At 39.9% G+C, this 20178-nt stretch overlaps 1 protein-coding gene across 3 annotated transcripts in view; it reads right to left on the bottom strand.

Annotated features, from left to right (window-relative positions):
• The window catches only part of mpp7a (MAGUK p55 scaffold protein 7a), a 123073-nt gene that overhangs the window by 80468 nt on the left and 22427 nt on the right, over nucleotides 1-20178 (bottom strand). For all 3 annotated transcript variants that reach the window (XM_087788828.1, XM_087788826.1, XM_087788827.1), the window contains exons 2-3: nucleotides 15937-16105; nucleotides 5769-5887 (exon numbers count right to left, since the gene is read on the bottom strand). In XM_087788828.1, the coding sequence (XP_087644954.1) occupies nucleotides 5769-5887; nucleotides 15937-15973 (156 nt within the window). In that variant the 5' untranslated portion in view covers nucleotides 15974-16105. The remainder of the gene's footprint in view (nucleotides 1-5768; nucleotides 5888-15936; nucleotides 16106-20178) is intronic.

Raw genomic sequence — 20178 nt, 5'->3', positions numbered from 1 at the left:
AGGCATTGTACTTCCCCAAAACATCAGCGAACAAACTCAAACGAAAAACAAGCCTAAAATATTTTAATGAGACTAGACTGGAATAAAAACAGAACTTCAACTTCTCTTTTATTCAGACAAAATACGATCAAGATGCGGTGCTGAAGGGTGAACCGTCGAAAAGGAAAATGACCCTAAAATACTTGAGTAATTAATTTCAAACACTATTCCCAGTCTCTCCTTGATCAAAGAGGTGATTGCCAGAGTGAACAGAACAATGGCAGTCTCAAGCTTGATCGTCATCAAGAAGGGAAACATGGATACCCGACGCACAATAATCCACAAAGAGAAGCAAAGTCTGGGGTGGAAAAAAAAGTGGAAGAAGGAGCGTGTTCTGGAAACCAACGACTTGATAGATGGAAGACTGTAGTGATGGAAGGAGAAGTAAAGGTCTGGAGATCACGACGCTGGATAGTGTTTCTCCTCGAGACCTCTGGTTATTGTCCATTGCCCAGAACATTTTTCGTCTAACAGTTTGGCCGAAAGGCATTTCTCTCACACCGAGAACCGATCATGTATCAGTTCTGGGGTTGATCCACATGGGCTCTGGCGTGCTCGACGGTACAGGTAGACATCGTACGCAAGATGTAAAAGTGACCGAAAACAGTCTTAAATTGTAAAAGTTTTTTATTACAATCTTGCATGGATGATATACAAAAGTCTTAAAGTTGAAACCAACTGCAAAATGACTTAATTTGAGACTTGAAAAAAATGAAGCTAAAACCACCTGGCCATTTTTTTTTTTATCATTGAACCATTAGGCACATTAGACTGTTCTCACCCTCTAATGAAAATATGTAATATTTTATAGTGAGAAAACATGGCAGCCATGACAGCAAAATACATCTACAGCAACTTGTCCAATAAAATGCAATATAAAAAAACAAAACTGTCAAGTTTCCAGTAAAAAAAAAGGTGTAAAAATAGTACGTTCTCTAAGACCTATCTTCATATGCATTGTAATTTAAGACAATTAAGTAATAACAGTCAAAGAAGTTAAAAGCTAACCATACACAAACAATAAATCTTCTTCTGTCCTGTAAAAAGACTTATTGGGTACTACTTATCAAGCAGCAAAAAAAAAAAAAAGGCACCAAAACCTCTAGTTCAGAAAGGTGAAATTTGGGTCCGTCTTTCAGTAACTCTCCTTTTCAGTCATAACACACGACATGGCACATCATCGTACATTTCCATATTCTCCATTTACCCCGTCTGCTTCACGACAGACCTTCTGGTTTCACTTTAGGCTTTATTGTGTAAGAAAACCAGAATCGGGGTCACCTAAATTGACCTGGAAAACCACTGGTCACATTGCAAAGTTTTTCCTTCAATCCCAAAATAGACTTTTTTTTTTTACTGATAGAAAGAGCATAAGAGGCTTCTTGGCCTCTATATTTCCGAAATCTTTCAAAAATGACAAAAATGATTCCAACATATTGGGCTGCTTTTTAATTTGGTTAGGGATACTCAAGGAAATGCTCTTTTACTATGGAATATTTTAGATAAGAAAATGGAAAATATCATGGTTAAATTAATGCAGAACATGCATTGAGCTTTAGAAACATACACACAAACGCAGTTGTAAACTCTCTGTCCGACTGTGAAAGAAGCAGACTGATGCAGTGTAAAGGAAAATGAGGTTGTGTGGCTATAGAGTAAGGTTGTGACTGTCAAAAGTTGATGGTACTATAGGGTGAGTCATTAGACTTGGATCACTTCCTAGCCAGTTATTCATTGGATACCAGGTCTGGTCTTTATTGAATACAGACCAGTTTGTCTGAAAATGAGCTCATTCATCAAAATAGGTGAAACTTTCCATGAAAGCAGCAGTGGCACCTTTTACATGCCATCAAAACGCTTTCGTTCGGAGGAACAAACTGGCAAGCGCACATCAATATTGCTGTGTAACAATGATACCAGCGCCAAGCCTATTAGCGACGAACAGCAGCCGAATTTAGAGGAAAACTGAGTGACCGCAAAATGAAGGATTTCAAGGCCCGGCTTACAGCCTGTTGACAGAAACTTGGGTTTAAACAGGAGCCCCACCTGAGGCAGGTGGAAATTGAATATTGTATTATGTTTCCTGTGGCTTTTTACAGCACGGCTACTTGGCAGAGTAACGGCGCTCACGGGGGAATATATAGAAACTGTCTGAGACGCCTCTGCTCTGCTAGCATGGCGGTATGTACGTTTCCAGTCGGCTCACTTGCTAATGAAAAGCCTTCAAAGCCAGACGATACAGTCATTCATGTCTATTAAAATGCCATTTGTCACTTTAGAGATAAACCACATGATGAGATTTGTGTGAAAATAGAATCATGTTCTGATCAGTCGAGACAACGCGAGAGACAAAGGGAGTCTGGTTCAGATCATCCCATCAGACTTTCTATTTTCAGTTGCTTTCACTGTAAAACAAACTGATTGATGATCCGAAAACATCCAGGTGAGACATGAGCATTTCCATTTGGGTCGCCGATGCTGTCACATTAGCATGAGGAGTGCGTTTCTTTGTTTTGACGGCATCCTCTTCACAGCGATCTGAAATCAGATCCGTGGAGCATTAGAGACTTGGGCTTCAGGGAAAAGAGACGATAAAGGTTTTTTTTTTTTTTATTAATGACGTGCCACTGATGCTAGCCATGATCACCTGAACGTGGGTCGGTCTTTGCGGTAAGGAGAGACGCTTGTTCTGTACGACCGTGTGTTTCCAGGTCTGCCCGTCCGTCCACTTGGCTCGCCGAGCGACGGGCTGGCTCGTGTCTCCAGAGCGAGCAGAAAGCAGAGGAAACGCACAGTTCTGCTTGTCTGGAAATGGACACTCTGCTCTTGTCTTTGCTCTAACATGAGGAGACACCGAGAGCGGCCTCGCGTTTTCACAAATTCAGTCGACAAAGGGAAACTATCCGTTTTTTGTGGTGATTTCACAAACGTGGGCGCATTTATTTGACCGACCTCGGAACAAATTTGTAATCACGCCTGAGCGAGAAAAGGTGATGCATCTCGAGTCATTGTGACGTCCAATCAGGTTTGGGTGTGGTTGGACATAGGATTTTCTGGTAAAGTCTGTGCCTGACTGTGATGATGGGTGTGCTGTTGCCAGATGCGGAAAAAGAAGGGACTGTATCTGGGTCTGTATCAATAGAAAAACTTGAAGGAATGTTGCATCGTAAACATGGCTAATGGGCTCCCTTTTTACCCGACACTAAAAAGATTTTATCCAAAGTTTACAAGCTTATTCAGGAAGTGAGTCGAGTGAGTTTTCTTAAACAAAAAAGCATTTTAAGACTGTCTACCACAGTTCTATTTTCTTATCAAGTTAGGTTGTTAGTCCAACACAGCAGTTTAAAGACATGGTAGTTGATCTTTGAAAACTGTTTGAGCAAGAAACATTTTTCGATGCAAAAGTCCAGAAAGTGAAAGGGCAACAAATGTGAAAACTCCAGCTCTCCTGACTCACTGCGTCTTCCTCTCCAAGATACAGCAAGTCCCTCATCATGAATGTGTCTAAATATAAAGTTTAAATGTCAGCGAATAAGAGGTTACGAGAGCGGGAACCATTATGACATAATAATGACTCCTTTAATCACAGCTATGTAATATTTCAATATGATCAGTCTTAAGGTTTCACGTTGACCTCCAAAAGGCCTGGAAAAAATGCTGCCAAAAGGGCCACACTGGGCCCCCGAGGTACACTTCGTCCATGTCTGGTCAGTATGCATCACATTAAAAAAGTGTTTTCTTTGGGGGCAGACAAGAATGAAACGCTAACCCTGTCCATCAATTGCCTTCCTGAAATTTCTCCACTTTTTTCCGCCATTCATAACAACTTGAGCCTCAGATGAAAACCCTCTGATTTACTCCAGGACAGATTTGAAGGGTTCAGCTCCAGCATCTGCGGTGCTCTCTAGTTCAGTGGCTTTTACATGCTCGCGTTAGTGTGTAACAACCCTGGACGCAGAACAAACGTGCTTCCACAAGAAAAGACTGAAAGGGAGTGGATTAAATTCCTATCAAAAATATTTGGGCTGGATTCTCTGTGAAACCAGTCCCTGATTGGAAATGAACCGTGGAACGAGGATAATTCACCGCACCACACGAACTTGGTGTCTACGAAGGAAACGGAGACGGTGGATACGTACAAATTCCAGTGTCAGTATTAAACTGAGCAGATTTATAGGAGTAAAAGCAGATATATTTAGTCGATTGATTGCCTAAAAAGCTGATTTAAAGCAGAAAATCCCTTTGATACCTCTGGCAGCAAACAGAGACGACGGTATGCGACAGTGAGCAGTAAATCCTATGTGAAGATGAGCTTCGGGCAGACGGACCTGATGTGTTAAACTCATTACCTGCTGAATAAAGTTATCAACTGTTGTCCTTCTTCCTCACAGACTGAAGTATCTTTCCTTACAGCCAGTGAGTAAGTAAATAAGTTTGCAAAAGCGCCTTTCACAGACCAAGGGTTTAAACAATTGTACATAACTCTTCAGGATAAGAGGGGTCAGACATCTGGGTGGGTAGACGTTAGGAATGATAATAAACTCTAATGATGTAAGAAGAGAACTGGAATAAGGAATGCTTAATAAGGCAGCATCGCGCGAACGTGCATGTGTGTGTGTTTTTAATGCGAATTAGACACGTCACCGAAATAAGGGAAGCGTACAACATCAGGTTCCGTTTCATGCCAGATGAAGAACGTAAATCGTCCCTGGCAAAGAGTATCACATGTTTTTGCGCCAAGACGTTTCCGAGACTTGGAACTTGACAAATTCTTTGGCACTGTAGTCAAACAATACAACATACATATGTACGATGATCAAAGGCACTGAAAAAATGTTTGCAGTAGGCACGTAAAGTCCATGCATGTGAATGAGGACTCCCTTAAAACTCTGCAACAGAAAAGAAAGATGCCAAAATAGACATTTAACCCACAAGCATGATCAAGATTATACGTGAATTCACCTGGAAAACTTCCACGAGCTAAACATGGGTCCCCTGCTGGGTTTTCCATGTTGTTCTGAGCTCCTAACAGACAAGCAATGTTGGGGCGTCACACCAGTTGAAACTACAGAACACCACTACAATCTAATCACGTAACTTTTGTGTGATGCGGTTAAAAAACAAACCAACACAGGCGAATGCATTAAAATGAAAATACATTGAAAATAAAAATTCAGCTAGCATCACGCCAAAGTAAGTATGTCAAGAATCCTCAACACCCATCCAAAAACTAAGATCCATACAATAACAAAAATATTTTCCAACAACCCGTTACATAGAAAGTGCTCCGCACGGAGTTATTTCAGGCCTGGCCCACACAAAACTGAAAACATGCCAGGGTTGTAAGTCGCGTTGTAAAGCCCCTATAAGATATGAAGGCGTGGCATATGTACATAAAATCATGTTTTATGCAAACCAGAATGAAAGCATGGCAAACCAAACAAAAAGTGTTTTTTTTAGCAATTACTTTAAGCTCAGTTGCTCTTGCAGACCCAGCACTACTCTGTAATCCACAACGGTAATTCCGAAGTGATGAGTTCTGGGTTAAAAGGCCAGAGTCAATAACAATCTTTTTCGAGCAGTTGTATTTCGGTCCCGTATGTAAACAATTCCAAAACAAATGTATAGGTCAAAACAACAAAAGGACTCACTAACTTGTGTGTAAACAACCGATCTTTATTCATGAGGAAAAGCCGAGAAGACCACGGGGAAAAAAGACATCTTCGTACCTTGACAAGCGACTGGAGACTCCGCTCGCCAAACATGTGGTGGAGGAAGTTGTTGTCCTCCGGTTGGTTGACGTGATGCTGTAGCTGGGAGGGAAGAGCGGCCAGCAATTCATAGAGACCTGGTAGAGAAGAAAAAAAACAAAGATATTATATTTTATACTGATGATGTGCGAGAGGTTCAGCAAGAGCAGGCCTCACACAGTGAAGACAGATCACATTGTGAACGAAAGCATCAACATTAAGCCGACAGAAGTTTCGATTTCTGATCAGGTCTTCAAAACCGCTGTCCAAAAGTTATTCAGTAAGGAATCACAAACCCAAAACATAATGGGTTCCTTCCAAATCAAACAAAGGTATGATATTGAGGCCAAATATAAACTATATTTTCGCTTCTGGTCTTAAAGATCTGGGCTCATATATAACACAGGCCGAGCAGGCTCGCAAAGACGTCTATAATAATCCAACCACACTGTACTTGAAACTCTTAACTAACATGTTAAGAAACTCTTCACATCCACAGGAGCGCCATCAAAATGTCAAAACAAACTTGAGTGGCTTGGCTAGCCCTGTGCGAGTGTCTTTCATCAGAGGATTTAGAGAAATTGAGGAAACACAGAGAGCAAACATGGCTGCATTGAAAAGAACATTCATCTTAGAAAAAGATGGAACCAAACCAAAAGTTTAAGGCATCAGTGTGATGCCTTTTCAGAGATCTGCCAGGCTTGGTTAACCTAGTTCTCCTGTGTGATGCAATTTTCAACATTAGCATTATTATATTCAAACAAACATGAAATTAGTCCTGTTTGTAGGAAAGACGTTTGACATTTTTACAAATTACCACTGAGAGGAAATAGGGTTTTCAAAACATGTTAAGGGATCGTTTGGTTGGAATACTAAAATAAATTCCCCAAATTAAACAATTAAATCATTTTCAGGCCAAGGTTTTACGGATTTAAAATGATTAAAAAACATCCATCATCAAACAAATGCAAAAACAACTACTATAAGACACAAGAAAAAGAGTCACTGGGTCACTGCAAACCTCTTGACCTCACAAACAGTTTTTAACTTTGACAGAGTAGAGCTCAGTGAAGTCTAAACAAAGACTCTGCAGAGCTGAAATTAAATTTAAGAATGGATGAGTGAGAGATGGAAAAAAAAAAAGATGGAAAGGAGATGAGCCAGAATAAGACCACGATTGTGCGGACACTATAAAAAAAAAAGAAAAGGATAGAACTCAATCCAAGCCAAGATGTACAGTTGCATGAACAGATCTGTAATATCCGTGACCGTGTCCAACAAAGACAGAGAGACGAAATAGGAAAGGGATAAAGAACACAAAGGAAAGTGCGACTGTGCCAACTCTTGACCACCAAAGGGTGGACCGCCCTTTTTCTTGCACTGCTCGTCTGGCTGCATTTGATTTGTTTTGGCCGGACTATTCTGGACCCTCTCGTGTGGCGACCGTGTGAAGCGAATCTGGCGATGTCTTGCAGCGGACCACTTCATTCAGTTGTGGCTTTGACCGGATCGGCCCGGCGCAGAGGTCCCTGAAATCAAGCGTGTTGTTGCGCCGAATGTCTGAGTCGATCCTCGGAGAAACCAGAGAGGCCGGGGCCTTCAAAGCTCTCCCTGCAGAGGAAGTCACCACTTTATATGCCAAACAGCAATTCTCCTCTCACACCCACATCCACTGTGCTCTTGTGTTCTCAGTCACAGAACAACCTGACAAGAAACCCATTATGCGTAATATACATCAGATTGATGGTTCAGTATGTCAACAACGTCTGGGGATTGGACCTCACGTTCAGGGCACTGGGACCGCTGGTGGAAATATTTATCACCACGTCCGTAAATTTCAACGAGGGGCAAGAATGTGTAGATGCTAAATGAGGACTTACTTCCATCGTGTAACTTAAGAACATACAGAAACATAAACAGTTGTGAAAAGGAACTTTTTCGGACAGAAGGAAATGAACGCAGGGTTTTGACTTCATTTCCTCCACCACGCACCTTCTGCAGGTGCTGAATGAGTTACTGACACCAATCATATATCTTACAGGGACATAGAGGGCGCTAATGTTTTCAGGGCCAGCAGGGGAAAGACATGTAGCATGTGGAAGTTTTCCAGGCAAATTCAAATATTTTCACGAGGAACATGCTTATGCTCAATAAATAAATAGTTTGCAGCTTTAGCTTGACAGATATTTACCTCCCACCACAGCCTCAATGTCTTGGTTGGAATAGATGTATTTATCATTAGTTAGGAAATGTAAAAAAAAATAAAACACCATACAATCAAATACAGGAAAAAAAAACTGACTTTTATGCCACTACAATGCAAACTATTAAGTGTTACAACATTGTTTTCAGTTTGCTACACAAGACTGATTTTTTTTCCACTTTGGAAATGCACTACAGTGAGCGTCACTGGCGGCTAAATTAGATTCATCAGTTGTCATGTATTTCTGCCTTTAAGCCACGAGACCAAGTTGTTTTCAACAATCCAACAATAAACACTTTTACTTCTCAATGTTCTTTGGGTCCGCAGTCGATTTAGAAACAGAAAAGTCCCATTTTTTGTGTATAAATGCAGCGTTTGTTATTGGATACAAAACTTTTACAAAAACCATTTGGAAGGTGCTTTGTTTTCATGTGTGGCTTGCGGATAAACAGACCAAATTGCAATGCGTTTTTTATTTCAGTGTTCCTAGTTAACTTCAGTTAGAAGTGGCTGCAGAGACAGAGATTTACCACCATTCCAAGACTTCCAATGGGTTGGTTAAAATGATTAGACGGCGTTCAATATGGTCTGTTCCACGGGTGACTAGAACTGCTTATTTTACACCGAGGAAGCTTCATTAAATGGTTCTAAATGCGGCATGAAGGGGATTTCAGGCAGTCATCTCATCAAGTGAAACAAAGCAGGGATTCCAAACTGGAGATGTTAAATGAAGTTCCCTAACAAGTATTAAATGTTGCTAGATGAGTTCCATCCATCCATGGAAGTTCCATTTGTGTGATCACTGTTTTGACAACGAGTCTGAAAAAGTTGGAAAGATGGAAGGAATCTAAGAAAACCCCAGAAAACAGGTAATGTCGTCAGGCCGGGTGATTCAAACTTAATTTACAAAAGAGGGAATATACAATGCATTGGAAAAAAGACCACAGAGGTCGAAACTCACTGCATTTGCAGGTGAAAAGGTCAAAAGTTGTGTTGTTCTTTTAAAAGTTACATCTGGTCTGCTCTTGTTTGAAAGCTTCGTCCGAGGGGAGAAAATCCTGACAAACAGAGTGGGAAGATGGATATAACCGAGCAGACGCCAAACAACAGGAGAAGAGCTTTAGCTCGGCTGTTCACAGCCAACGCAGGTCATCAACCCACCTTTTCCTCAAGTGGTTTCTATTCCATTTCAAAGACACACGTCACCGAGACAACGATAGTCTTGATTATGTGTGGCACAGGCAACCAGACATTGAATAATAGTGAACTCGTGATGCATTAGCTATGCAGACACTGTGATCTTGAAACAACGTACAATCTGTCTAGCAGTGTTTCTGCCCTAACAGCAGGGAACTGATCTCTGCTCAAAACCACAACTTCCCTGTTGCCAGTGGCCAAAAACCAAACTGTTTCTCCACATTAAAAGAGGGGGACAGTGGATTTAGTTGTTTTTTTTATTACCATCGTTGATTGTCCTATTTTAAATAACTATTTTAACTTCATCAAATGACTGCAGAGCTGCTGCAACAGATTGAATGTCAATGTATGACACAAACTGATGTGTAAAATATGAATAGGCAAAAGTTTGATCAAGAAGGGTATTTTGCCTTATAACCGGGATAATTTTAATACATACAACTTTTCATGTCCACCCTACCCCATCATTTTAAACAGATTTTTGGGGAGTAATTGCGATAATTTGTACAAAGCTTGGTGTTTAACTATGTTATACACACCGATTGTGAATCATACTGAATCCATTTTTGAAAGAAGCTATCCAACCTTCTCCTGAATAAACCCCCCAAACCTTCTTACTGTAACCCTGAAGTATAGCACAGCTAGCATGCAAAAGAAATTCAATGTGTAGATGAAATCTTGTTCTTTTGAGTCCCCAACAAGCATTCCCTATTCCCTCAAATGATCTCCGATTTGAATCACCAAAATAGAACCATGTGAAACGAAGGCTTTAGCTTGAAAAACCAAACCAGCTTAAAGCCGTGTAACCTAGTTCTTGCAGTCTTCTTGCAAAACGAATGAATAAAACATTCACTTTTAATTAAAAGAACTTGAACATGAACATTTCAATTAATTCCTTTAAGTGCAGCAAACAATAACCTTGTATATTATTAAAAGAAATCTAAAAAGTCCATGATGAGATATAGTTTATTGCCTTAATTCAGAGAAGATAATATACTAGCAGTCAGTTCATATTTAGGCCAAAGGCCTATTTGTTTAAACCATGAAATGAAATGAGAAGTTGTAATGGGAGTGGAAGCATAAACCACTATGTGGGGTTTTTGTTGCCACAGCACACTCACAAATTGTGTGGTAAGTTGGAAGATGAAAAGAAATCAAAATTTGGCATTTGGCAGAATCTAAATTTTGGAGTTTGGCAGAAGACTTTTAAACTTTGTCTAAAAATAAAAAAGGCTGCAACTGGCAGAGGATAACTTGACCGAGGGATGACGACAAAACAGATGCACTGAGCTGTAGGGTGGTGGCCAAAGTGTTGTGTAGTTCATACAATAAAATAAGAAAAGGGTGTAAATGGATGCTCTAGTCAGGGTGATGGAAGACTAAAAGTGAAGAAATAGAATCTCTTCTTGTGATTGATTATATAAGGACCAGCGGTGAATTGTTAGCAGTAGTGAGAGCTGTGAGGATGTGGGTCTTTATGGCTAGAAAAGTATTGTTTCTGGCTCCCCCCATGATCAGAACAGTGCAACTGCAAAGTCTTAAAACCTTCCTTGGCACTGCAAAACTACCCAACAATCCACACGTTTACAGATTTAGGTGGTAGAGCCAGAGGTGTGTTCTCAGTCCTGAATTTTAGTCTGTGTAAAAGATTTATTTTTCACATCATTGTTCGTGGGCTCTTCTGCGGTGCTTTGTTCCTTTTGCAGATTTTATTGGTGATAATTATAATACATGTTTTCAAGGCATTACGTCATTTGCTGTGAAGGTTTTTCTTTAAACAATTAAACAGGTGAATAGAGAAGTGCTATTCATATTATGCATCAATTGGCCTCATATTAGGTAGGCCTGGTCAAACAATTCATTTAAGAGAAGGAAATAAAATAAAGAAAATATTCATATTTTGAAATTGTTTCCCCAAAATGTCTATTGTTGTGTCAGTTTCTGCTTTTGTCTGATTTTTGTTTTTTGAGTTTGGTGATCTCGTGGACACTCACAGACCCCATAGGCAAGGTTGCGTAGAATAAAACAAATCTGCCGCCACTATTTGCTTGATAAAAAAATGCAAATTTGTCGAAAGGTAAACATGGCCACCCAACAGGAACTGAGAACAAACAAACTCCGAATAAAAGGCTGCTTCACAAGAAACGATGAAGCAATGAACAGAACACATGATTTCTAAAATGCCTCTTAGACTCGTGATGGAGTAGTTTGTGTGATTTGGAAGCAAACACTACTGAATGTCATCATACTTCAAAAAGCGAAAGAATTATATGTAGTCAAACAAATAAAAGTCAGGACTCTTGTCTCAGTCAAACTTATTCTCTCTTTTACATCTGCTTTTGTAGACTTTTTATTCTAAGATGTGGAATTTTTCCTGATGTAACTGGAAACAGGGAGCTCTTCCAGAGGAAACAAATCCAAGCTTTTTAGTCCTGTATGAGTGTGGCAGCGAGGCAGCGACCAGCCAAAGTCTACGAGTGATGGCTAACACCAACATGTCCTCCTGGTGAACGGAGGCAAACTCCACAAGGATCTCTTAAAACCGCCCACAAGATGGCCCTCGTTTATTATACCAGATTCTTGATACTAGAATAAATATAGGTTCTGTTGACATTGAGAGACGTTTACCAGACTATTTATGCATTAATCCCACATCAGAGGAAGTGTAGGTGGAAACAACGAGTGAAATACTGGACCGTTGGAATATCTGTATCATACTAGGGCGGCTTCATTAGAAAAACATCCAACGAGGGGAGGTCATAATCAGACAGAATCAAATAGCTGGAATCAATCATCCATCACTCGGACACAAACACACTCACACAGCCAGTGAGTTATCAGCTCTGGTAAACGCGTTTGTCCCTTCAGAGGATTTCCATATGTTGCCTTTTCATGCGACCGTCGCCCACACAGTGCGCAGCTGCGCCAGATTGAACCACCCTTATCTTTAAATGCCGCCCGGGGACTATAAACCGTGACAGAACACACAGGTAAGGCTTGAAATAACACAGTTAATTTTAATAAGGTTAATAAAAGGACACAGGTTCTTAGGAAGTGTGTGGTTAAGGGTGCGTGCGCAAGGTTCCGATCCAGGCTGAGGTTTGTGTTTAAAGGGATACCATGCGGCGTTGGTAATGGACATGCCAGAGAGGGACATGGTGATGGTGTTAAGCAACAGTCAGTAAACACACTTGCAGGTCATACACCAACACATTAACACAAAATATCCTTAGAACCAAAAGTTTTAATCCATTTCACCTGAATCATAAGAGGTTCTATGCACTAGAAAGGAAAGTTATGGATCATTAAAGAGTCCGATCCACACGTTCCTATGCCACAAAGGAACTGTCATGAGAAATTGTTTTAAAATAAACAAGCTTTTAAGTCAACTTCTTAATGCTGTTCTCCTTTTTTTTCTTTCTTAAATCAATAGCTTAACAATGCAATGCAATGTAATGCAAAATACAACTCGCCTCAGGTTCTAAACTGCCTAAAATACCTGAAAAACAAAAAGACATTTACAAACAATTTAAAGTATAATTGACCATTTTTGTAAGTGAATTTAACTCAATGTAAAAATGAAGTTACTGCTAAAGCGGACAGAGATGTTTATTAACTAATAGATTTGTGACTTTTCTCACAAATTGGGATTTTCAGAATTTTCGGCCCTAAATCAAATAATTGCAACCGTCAGCGAAAAATCATCAGCTCGATAAAACAAAATATTAAAAGACAAATCGAACTTCCGAACAAGATAAAATTTCACAAATTGTAACTTTCTTAGTGATTTCCTTGGTCACTTTTAAGATACATGAAGAAACACATATGGCTCCTATTGAGCTTTTTTCAAAATTGGTAAAAGAAACCGTGTGTCCTCAAATTAAGTTTGGACCAGCAAACAATTCATAAAAAAATATTTTAAAATGACAAAATTAAAGGTTTGTCTGATTCAGAACAAGTCTTTACAAACAATATTCAAGCTATAGAGAAGATGTTATTTCTAATATCGATTGTATCTTTCTTCAAGATGCAAGAACTGTATTGTGTTTGAGCAAGTCTAACTTGCAAGTATTTAGATTCCATAATGAATGAGTTTCATTTCATTCATAATACACAGCAATTAAAGAAAATAAAGAAACAAATAAAAAAACAAGGTGTATGAAGTGTATGCATGAAGGAATCTCTTCATGCATACATGTCGCTCCCAACAATCCAGAGTCAACAGGTCTTTTGGAACTGATCTCCAGGTATGACAGAACCCATATTGTGATGGCCTAAAGTTCACGTTTGTGAATGATGGACATTCAAACAAAATAATAATCATTAAAGATGTTTAATTTTAGGAACAAAGCAAACATTTCGGACGAGTTCTTACGGTGAATTATAATGTTACAAGACAAATACAAGGCTAACCCCCGGTGTAGAAGAAGACTAAAGCCAGCAGTTAAAGGAGATCTCCAGGAAGATGAATAATGTGGAGCACTAAGCTGGGTTTGCATAGCTGACAGCTCTTGAGTGGGGGCTGAGATATACGGAGCTGAACCGAGCCAGCGGACCGATCCCAGCCCAGAAGTCCAGCAGCGCAGCAGCAGGAAGACGACCAACTGAACAGCGGTGGTCTAAGAGACACCATCAGGTGAAGTTTTAGGTGCAAAATTCCTGCTTTTTCTTTGATACAAGCCAAAGTAATGGACCTCCAAACGCATTAGTAAAACAAGCCGAGTGTATTACCAGGTGGTTTCTCATGCTCTCCTAACGGTCACATTTAAAGGCAGTTCCTCCACGCTCCGCTTCATTTATTAGTCTCTAATCTAAACCGAGAGAGCTTGTTTATTTGGGCAGAGACTAAGTGAGTAAGAATGAATGAGGGCGAGACTGTGTGATCTTACAAGCACCCGTCATTTGTTCTCCACTCGTGCTTGCTCTCCAAACATGCCAAGAATGACCTTTATTAAGAAACCTTTTTTTACGTTCCGCCGGCCAAATCTAGTGATGAAATGGTCCTGCTACGAAAAGGATAGCTGGAGTAATTATATTTTCTCTGCGATGTCCAAACTCTTAGCTCATGCTTTTATCTGGTGTGTGTTTAGTGCGGTCGGTGTTGAGATGTCAGCCGATGGCAGGGACGGCGGAGGGAAAGAGGAAAGGTGCCGTCGCGATGTTTCTGTGATTGTTGGATACGGCCTCGCGTCGGGAGGGTAAAGGATTTCCTGATAGTGGCCGGAGCGCAACTAGACTCATGATCCAGAGGTGCAAAGAGAATCCTCATGTCGGAATTAGTCATGCTTGTTAAAAAACAGCAACCTACCAACGAACAAAAGTGTACTTTCTTTTACAAAAATCCTAATTCATGCCCATCCTGCAGTTTTACATTTGTTTTTTTAAAAAGTACATGTTTAGGCCATTACAGAGACACTGTTTTTCTTGAGTGAGATCACAGAAGTAATGTTTTTTGGACCCGTCAAGCGTACTCTATATCTAGTGAATGCATATCAATAATAAAGAAGATAAGAAATGTCTTAATAGTGTTCATAATGACAAATAGATTTAACGTCACACATAAAGCTGGCGTCTCCAAAGCATTTACGACCTTGGCAGCCCACCCCAATTTATTTTTATTTAGAATTTTTAGTTCTCTATAGAGACCCCTCGGTTGTCAACAAAAATTAATATTTTCATGAACAAACATGAGGAAATTCGAGGCAAGACACAATGGTAATGAGGAAATACAGTATTCTAGAGTTGATAAGGTAACAATGATAGAATAATAAACACTTTAAGTTATTATGCTGGGTTGAAATAAATAACAATTGAAACCAAATCTGCTTTCCACACCTTCCTTGCTCTTATCCTCATAATATTTATGTTGGAAAAACAGCTTTAGGTACAATATTATAATAGGTTAACAATTGGATACTAGTAATGGTATAATGTAGCTTTGCTAAATATTTGTTCACACAAACTTGTGACAGGAAATTAATTTCCACTACAATTTGAACTCAACAAGGTCAAAGAAAAGTCCCTAGAGATAAACAAAAATGCTAAAACTTTCAATATTTCTCAATCAGGACGAGACGTCCTGCCTCACCAGATACTCTTGCCAGGCATTGAATCACCAGTCTAGCCAGAATTATTAGGGACTTCAACGATGATCCATAACTGTCATCGTATTTCACCTGCGAGCCGACACTCACCCAGAACTTCACAGGACCATCAAGAAGGAATAAGCAAAGATGGGCCAGAGGAGACTTTATGCGTTTTATTTGGAAACCCAAGTCTTCGCCGGTAATTGCCTGAAATGACGCTAACTGTAATTGATGGTCTGGCCTTTCACTTAACGCAGGCCTGCAGGATGACAGGATATTTGGTAACTCTTTTAAAAGTCTGGCGCACACGTTCTTTATCCATCAGGGCGGAAATCAATGTCGTCCTCTTTCTGTAAGTATCCTGCACTTGTTGGGAGGCGAGGCATGTGCGTGATGAGGCAGCAGGCGGTTACACCGAGGAGAGCAAAGTGCTCCTTCGAGGACGGGCGAGGATTTATCGCATTAAATCGCTTGACATGTTTCTTAAACGCATTCTTTTTTTAATACCATTTTAATAAAGCTAACGTGACGGGCTTGAGTCAAGTGGTCAGACCGGGTGAGACGGTCCCGATTTCCACTGCGAAAACCGTGTTACACACGATGCATCATGGAACTTCTGCGGCAGGGTTATAGATCACAGTCCTGGCTGAGTGCTTGATACCTGGCTCGTGGCCGGGCCCCGTGGCCAGGGCAGGCATGACTCCTGTCGGCCGCTTCCTGGTTCCCTTCAGGCTGTGGAAAATGGCAGTGGGGCGTCAGGACTGTGGCGTCCACGGCAGCTCTCTTCAGACACCGACTCAATCGTTGGACGGGGTTTATGCCATGGAGAGCTAGAAGAGAAGGAGACTTTAGGACTTGCTTGTCAAACCGAACCGATTCACGTGAGCATCAATCACAGTATGAGGCACATCGACTGATCTGAAGGAGAATTTATACTGATGACAAACAAACAAACAGTGACTTTAGTCGCCAAGACAAGCTTTCACACCTTGTGCATACAAAGTGGACAGAATTGTATGAAATTCAGAGTTGACATAAAGGTGTTTACAAACACACTTCTGGAGAGACCTGTGGAGCAACTTTTTGTTCAGCAACCAGCATCAAAGTGAAGGTATTCCATTGATACCAAGCCCTAATTTTCACTTTACACACATGGACACGCAACAAGTCACCATAAAAAAATAAAAGTATTGTTTATGACTAGCTAGTCCAAAGTGATGCAACAACTACTAATGGGTTGACATTGCTCAAGGTAATATAATTTAAATAAAAGTGTAAATCAATGACAAACTGTATCATAATTTGCCTTTTTTTTAAGCCATAAATCTTATCTAGCCTTGAGAAATATTTAATCAGAGTGATTCATTTAGGGTTTATACATTTATCTACCAAAACAACACTTAAAGTAGGTTTTAAAATGTGTTGCTTTGGCGTAAAAAGGCGTTTTTACTACTCCTTATGAGACTTCCAGTATAGGTCAGATTTAAATTATCCAAACACATCAACAGGCAACATTTGAAACTACAACATTAGTCTCAAAATAATGAATGTTTTACAGTGAGAAACTGTTTCTCTATACTTTGTATAGTTTACTACTTTGTATTGACTATGTATTGATTAGATATAACTTTATTAATGAATGGGGAAATTCCTTCGGGAAATTAGAGAATCGGAAACGTTTATTGCCAGTGTTGTAAACACACAAAAACGATTTTTTTCTGAATAAAAAAATGAAATATGATAACACATAAGCAATAGAAAAACCGAACCATCACCGAGGCAGCCATTCTGTTGAACCAATGTATCAACTTTTACTCTAATATTAACCGTAATAAAACTATGTGTACAGTATGTTATGAACTCTACAACTGATATTTTAACAATGTTCTTCATGTAAAGTACATTACAAGTACTTTACATGTAGAAGTAGTATGTGTAAGTACTATGAGAAGCTGACGCAACAAGAGCCTTTATCTTCAACTAAAGTTAAAGTTAAAAGCATTTATACAACAACATTTTTTACAATGACGAAAAAAAACAACATTTGCTTAAGTTTTGAAACTGAAACAACATTTTTTAAAGACATGATTCAATATTCGTTCATTCGTGTACTCTGTTTAATAGTATACATCTATAAATACACACAAAATCATTCGAAATGTAGACAATACACAGGTCACGGCGCCGTTACATTTTTACTTTTCACACTGTAGCCCTCATACGAGTGAGTAACCTGGTCCAGGGTCAGGAAGTGTAATTCAGAGGCATTGAGTTAAACTGATGTTCCTGTTGAAACACCTGCCCTCTTGGAAGGTCTAGAGGGAGTCACTATTGCGTTTCAACAGGAAACAGACATTTTGGAACCGAGAGGAGATCTAAAAGATTCATATTAAAAAAAAAAGAAAACGCAGATTTGTAAACCAGATTCTTGGTCATTTGCATGAGTCTCAAATACAGACAGAGAAACTGATAAAAACCTCTTTGTGCACTGGTCCGTTGAGAAGACCGGCAGGGATGCAGCGGTGCCTCCAGCACTGACCACAAGATTTCTAAACCAGGCCCGTTTGAACTATGGGACCAAACCCAACATCCTCACGCCAAGACGACTGATACACAATAAATCTGTGCAGTGTTTCACAGAGAGGGCTATGGTTGCAGTCCTGTCAGATGGCTTTGTAAGTGAAACGACAGGCTTAAGTAAAGACAGGTGAAGGATGGATAAAAGAGGGGTGGGCTTGTGCTGCTACATCACTCACTGGTCTTTGGTTACAATGAAGGACGAATGACAACATATTCCCCTAATCTGAGAGTGCCTCTATCTTTTCCATCCGAGGCCGGTACAGTGGCCAAGAAGCATGTCACCAAAATCTGAACACCTGGGACCTTTTACAAGGTGCAAAGGGACCATGAGAGTCCCAGTTAAAGGAACGTCCCCCACTGTCAGTATACTTTTACCACGTCTGCTCTTATCGTACGGAATCTTATGACCATGGGTGAGGAAAGGGACACTCTGCCATGTGGACCGTCAGGATTATTTTTAAGAGGGGAGGGTGGGGGGGCACTCTTAAAGGTCTGGCGTTTTTCAAAGACTCTGCCGCCCTCTAGTGTTGACTCTCGGTATGACAGGGAAGGAAAACTTACTCTTGAACGTGTCACTAAATTCGTCTGTATCTGCTTAGTCTTGTTCACGGCATGAAACTCGAGGTCAGTGAAGTATGTGAAGAGAAAACAGGCAAGGGTGAGGGAATGGATGAAATGTTGAGGTGTAAGGTGTGTTGTTTTTCCCCCTCCTTTCAAAACATAAATGTGTTTTATGCCGAAGGGGAGCAGAGGCAGAGCTGTCCGACTCTCAGCTGGACGCTGACAAAGTTAGGGAGAGCAATAACAAGGTACTGGGGGGCGGCGGGGGGGGAGGGATGATTGACAGTGAAAAACACAGAACCGGAATGTTTCCCGGGGCCTATCAACAATCTTGATTTGCTTTGAGTTTGTCTCGGTTTTACTACTTTTGTTGCTTCACTTCCTCCCAGGAGTGGGCTGGAATCTGATTCATTGAATCAGCCAGAAATTCCAAGACTTTAAAAAGATTTTGAAGAGAAAAACATGCAACACCTCCAAGTTTTCACCCCAAACACAGAGGTGAAGTCGCCTCTGTTTGGGCTGGACAGTATATCACTGAATTATATCTAACACAAGATGAAACGTAATCTTATCAGAAGCCCTTTGTTTCTTTGAACAAAGCCAGATATCTTTTGGTTTCCAATGCGTGTTTAAAGTGTATCTGTACATTCACCGTCCATCTTTTCTTTATCATAATACTTTATATGTTGTGTAACCGTTTCTTTGGCCCCAATCTGCAGTTGCTCAAGAACCTGAGAGCTGCAGAGCTTTTTACACTATTGACCTCAACTCTGCCTCAGCCTTTTAAAGATGATGTTTTTGAGGTTTTAATAATAGTTTTTTTGTGTTTTGTTTACATAACAATATTCTCATTAAACGGTTGAGATTAGATTTCTATTTATTTTGCCTTTTTTTTTAATTATTTTCGCTCTCAATTCCACTCATCTCATTTCAAGACATTTGATATCAACAGGGCAGACTGTGAACCTTTGGTCCTTCTTAAAGGCTTGTTCCATCCATGCACATTAGGGGTGTAAAACCAATATGTATATATGTCTATATATTTTTAACCATACTATATCGATATTCAACAGCAGTGTATCGATTGTTTTAAATTATTATCAGGATTATCTTTCCTTCAACATCCCTGCCATGGCTGAGGACGAGAGGATATAATACATGTGACTCCAGCAGAAATTCCGTGTCTCCTAAAATCGTTACGAAAATATTGCAAGTTTTTCCATATATGATTAATAATTAAGATTAATGGATCTCTACAGCCCTAATGTATATGCCACATAATATGTTTTGAGATGGGGATTGTCCATAGACCGTATGTAATATTGACATATTATATGCTTCGTCAAACCACTTGATAGACTTTATTAATCCCTCTGTAGATCTCCTTCGGGAAATTGTGTAATACACTAAATACTGAACCACGGTTTTGAAGGCCATCTGTGGTTGTGGCCATCTTGGAAATGGAGTCCTACGGTTTAGCTAAACTCTGTTCATGTTCAGGTGGGCTCAGAATCTGAGTTTTTTTTATTGCCATCATTGCTTTTGCCTTCATTGTCATCAAATGGATTCCATTAATTAGGAATTTGCTTTGGTATCATTAAACATGAAATAAAATCTTAAACATTCATAAAAAATATGGTTAAACTATTTACAAGGTACAGACCAAGAGTTGAAAGTGTGTGTTATTGTAAGTTGTGTACAAGAGTCTTATCGCTGAGGGGAAGAAACGGTTGTTAAGCAGGAGGTTCTGGTTCGATGATAT

The sequence above is a fragment of the Callionymus lyra genome, chromosome 4 (assembly GCF_982586985.1).
Source record: "Callionymus lyra chromosome 4, fCalLyr1.hap1.1, whole genome shotgun sequence".
In the NCBI taxonomy this organism is placed as follows: Eukaryota; Metazoa; Chordata; class Actinopteri; order Syngnathiformes; family Callionymidae; genus Callionymus; species Callionymus lyra.
This window is presented reverse-complemented; position numbering and strand designations above follow the sequence as displayed.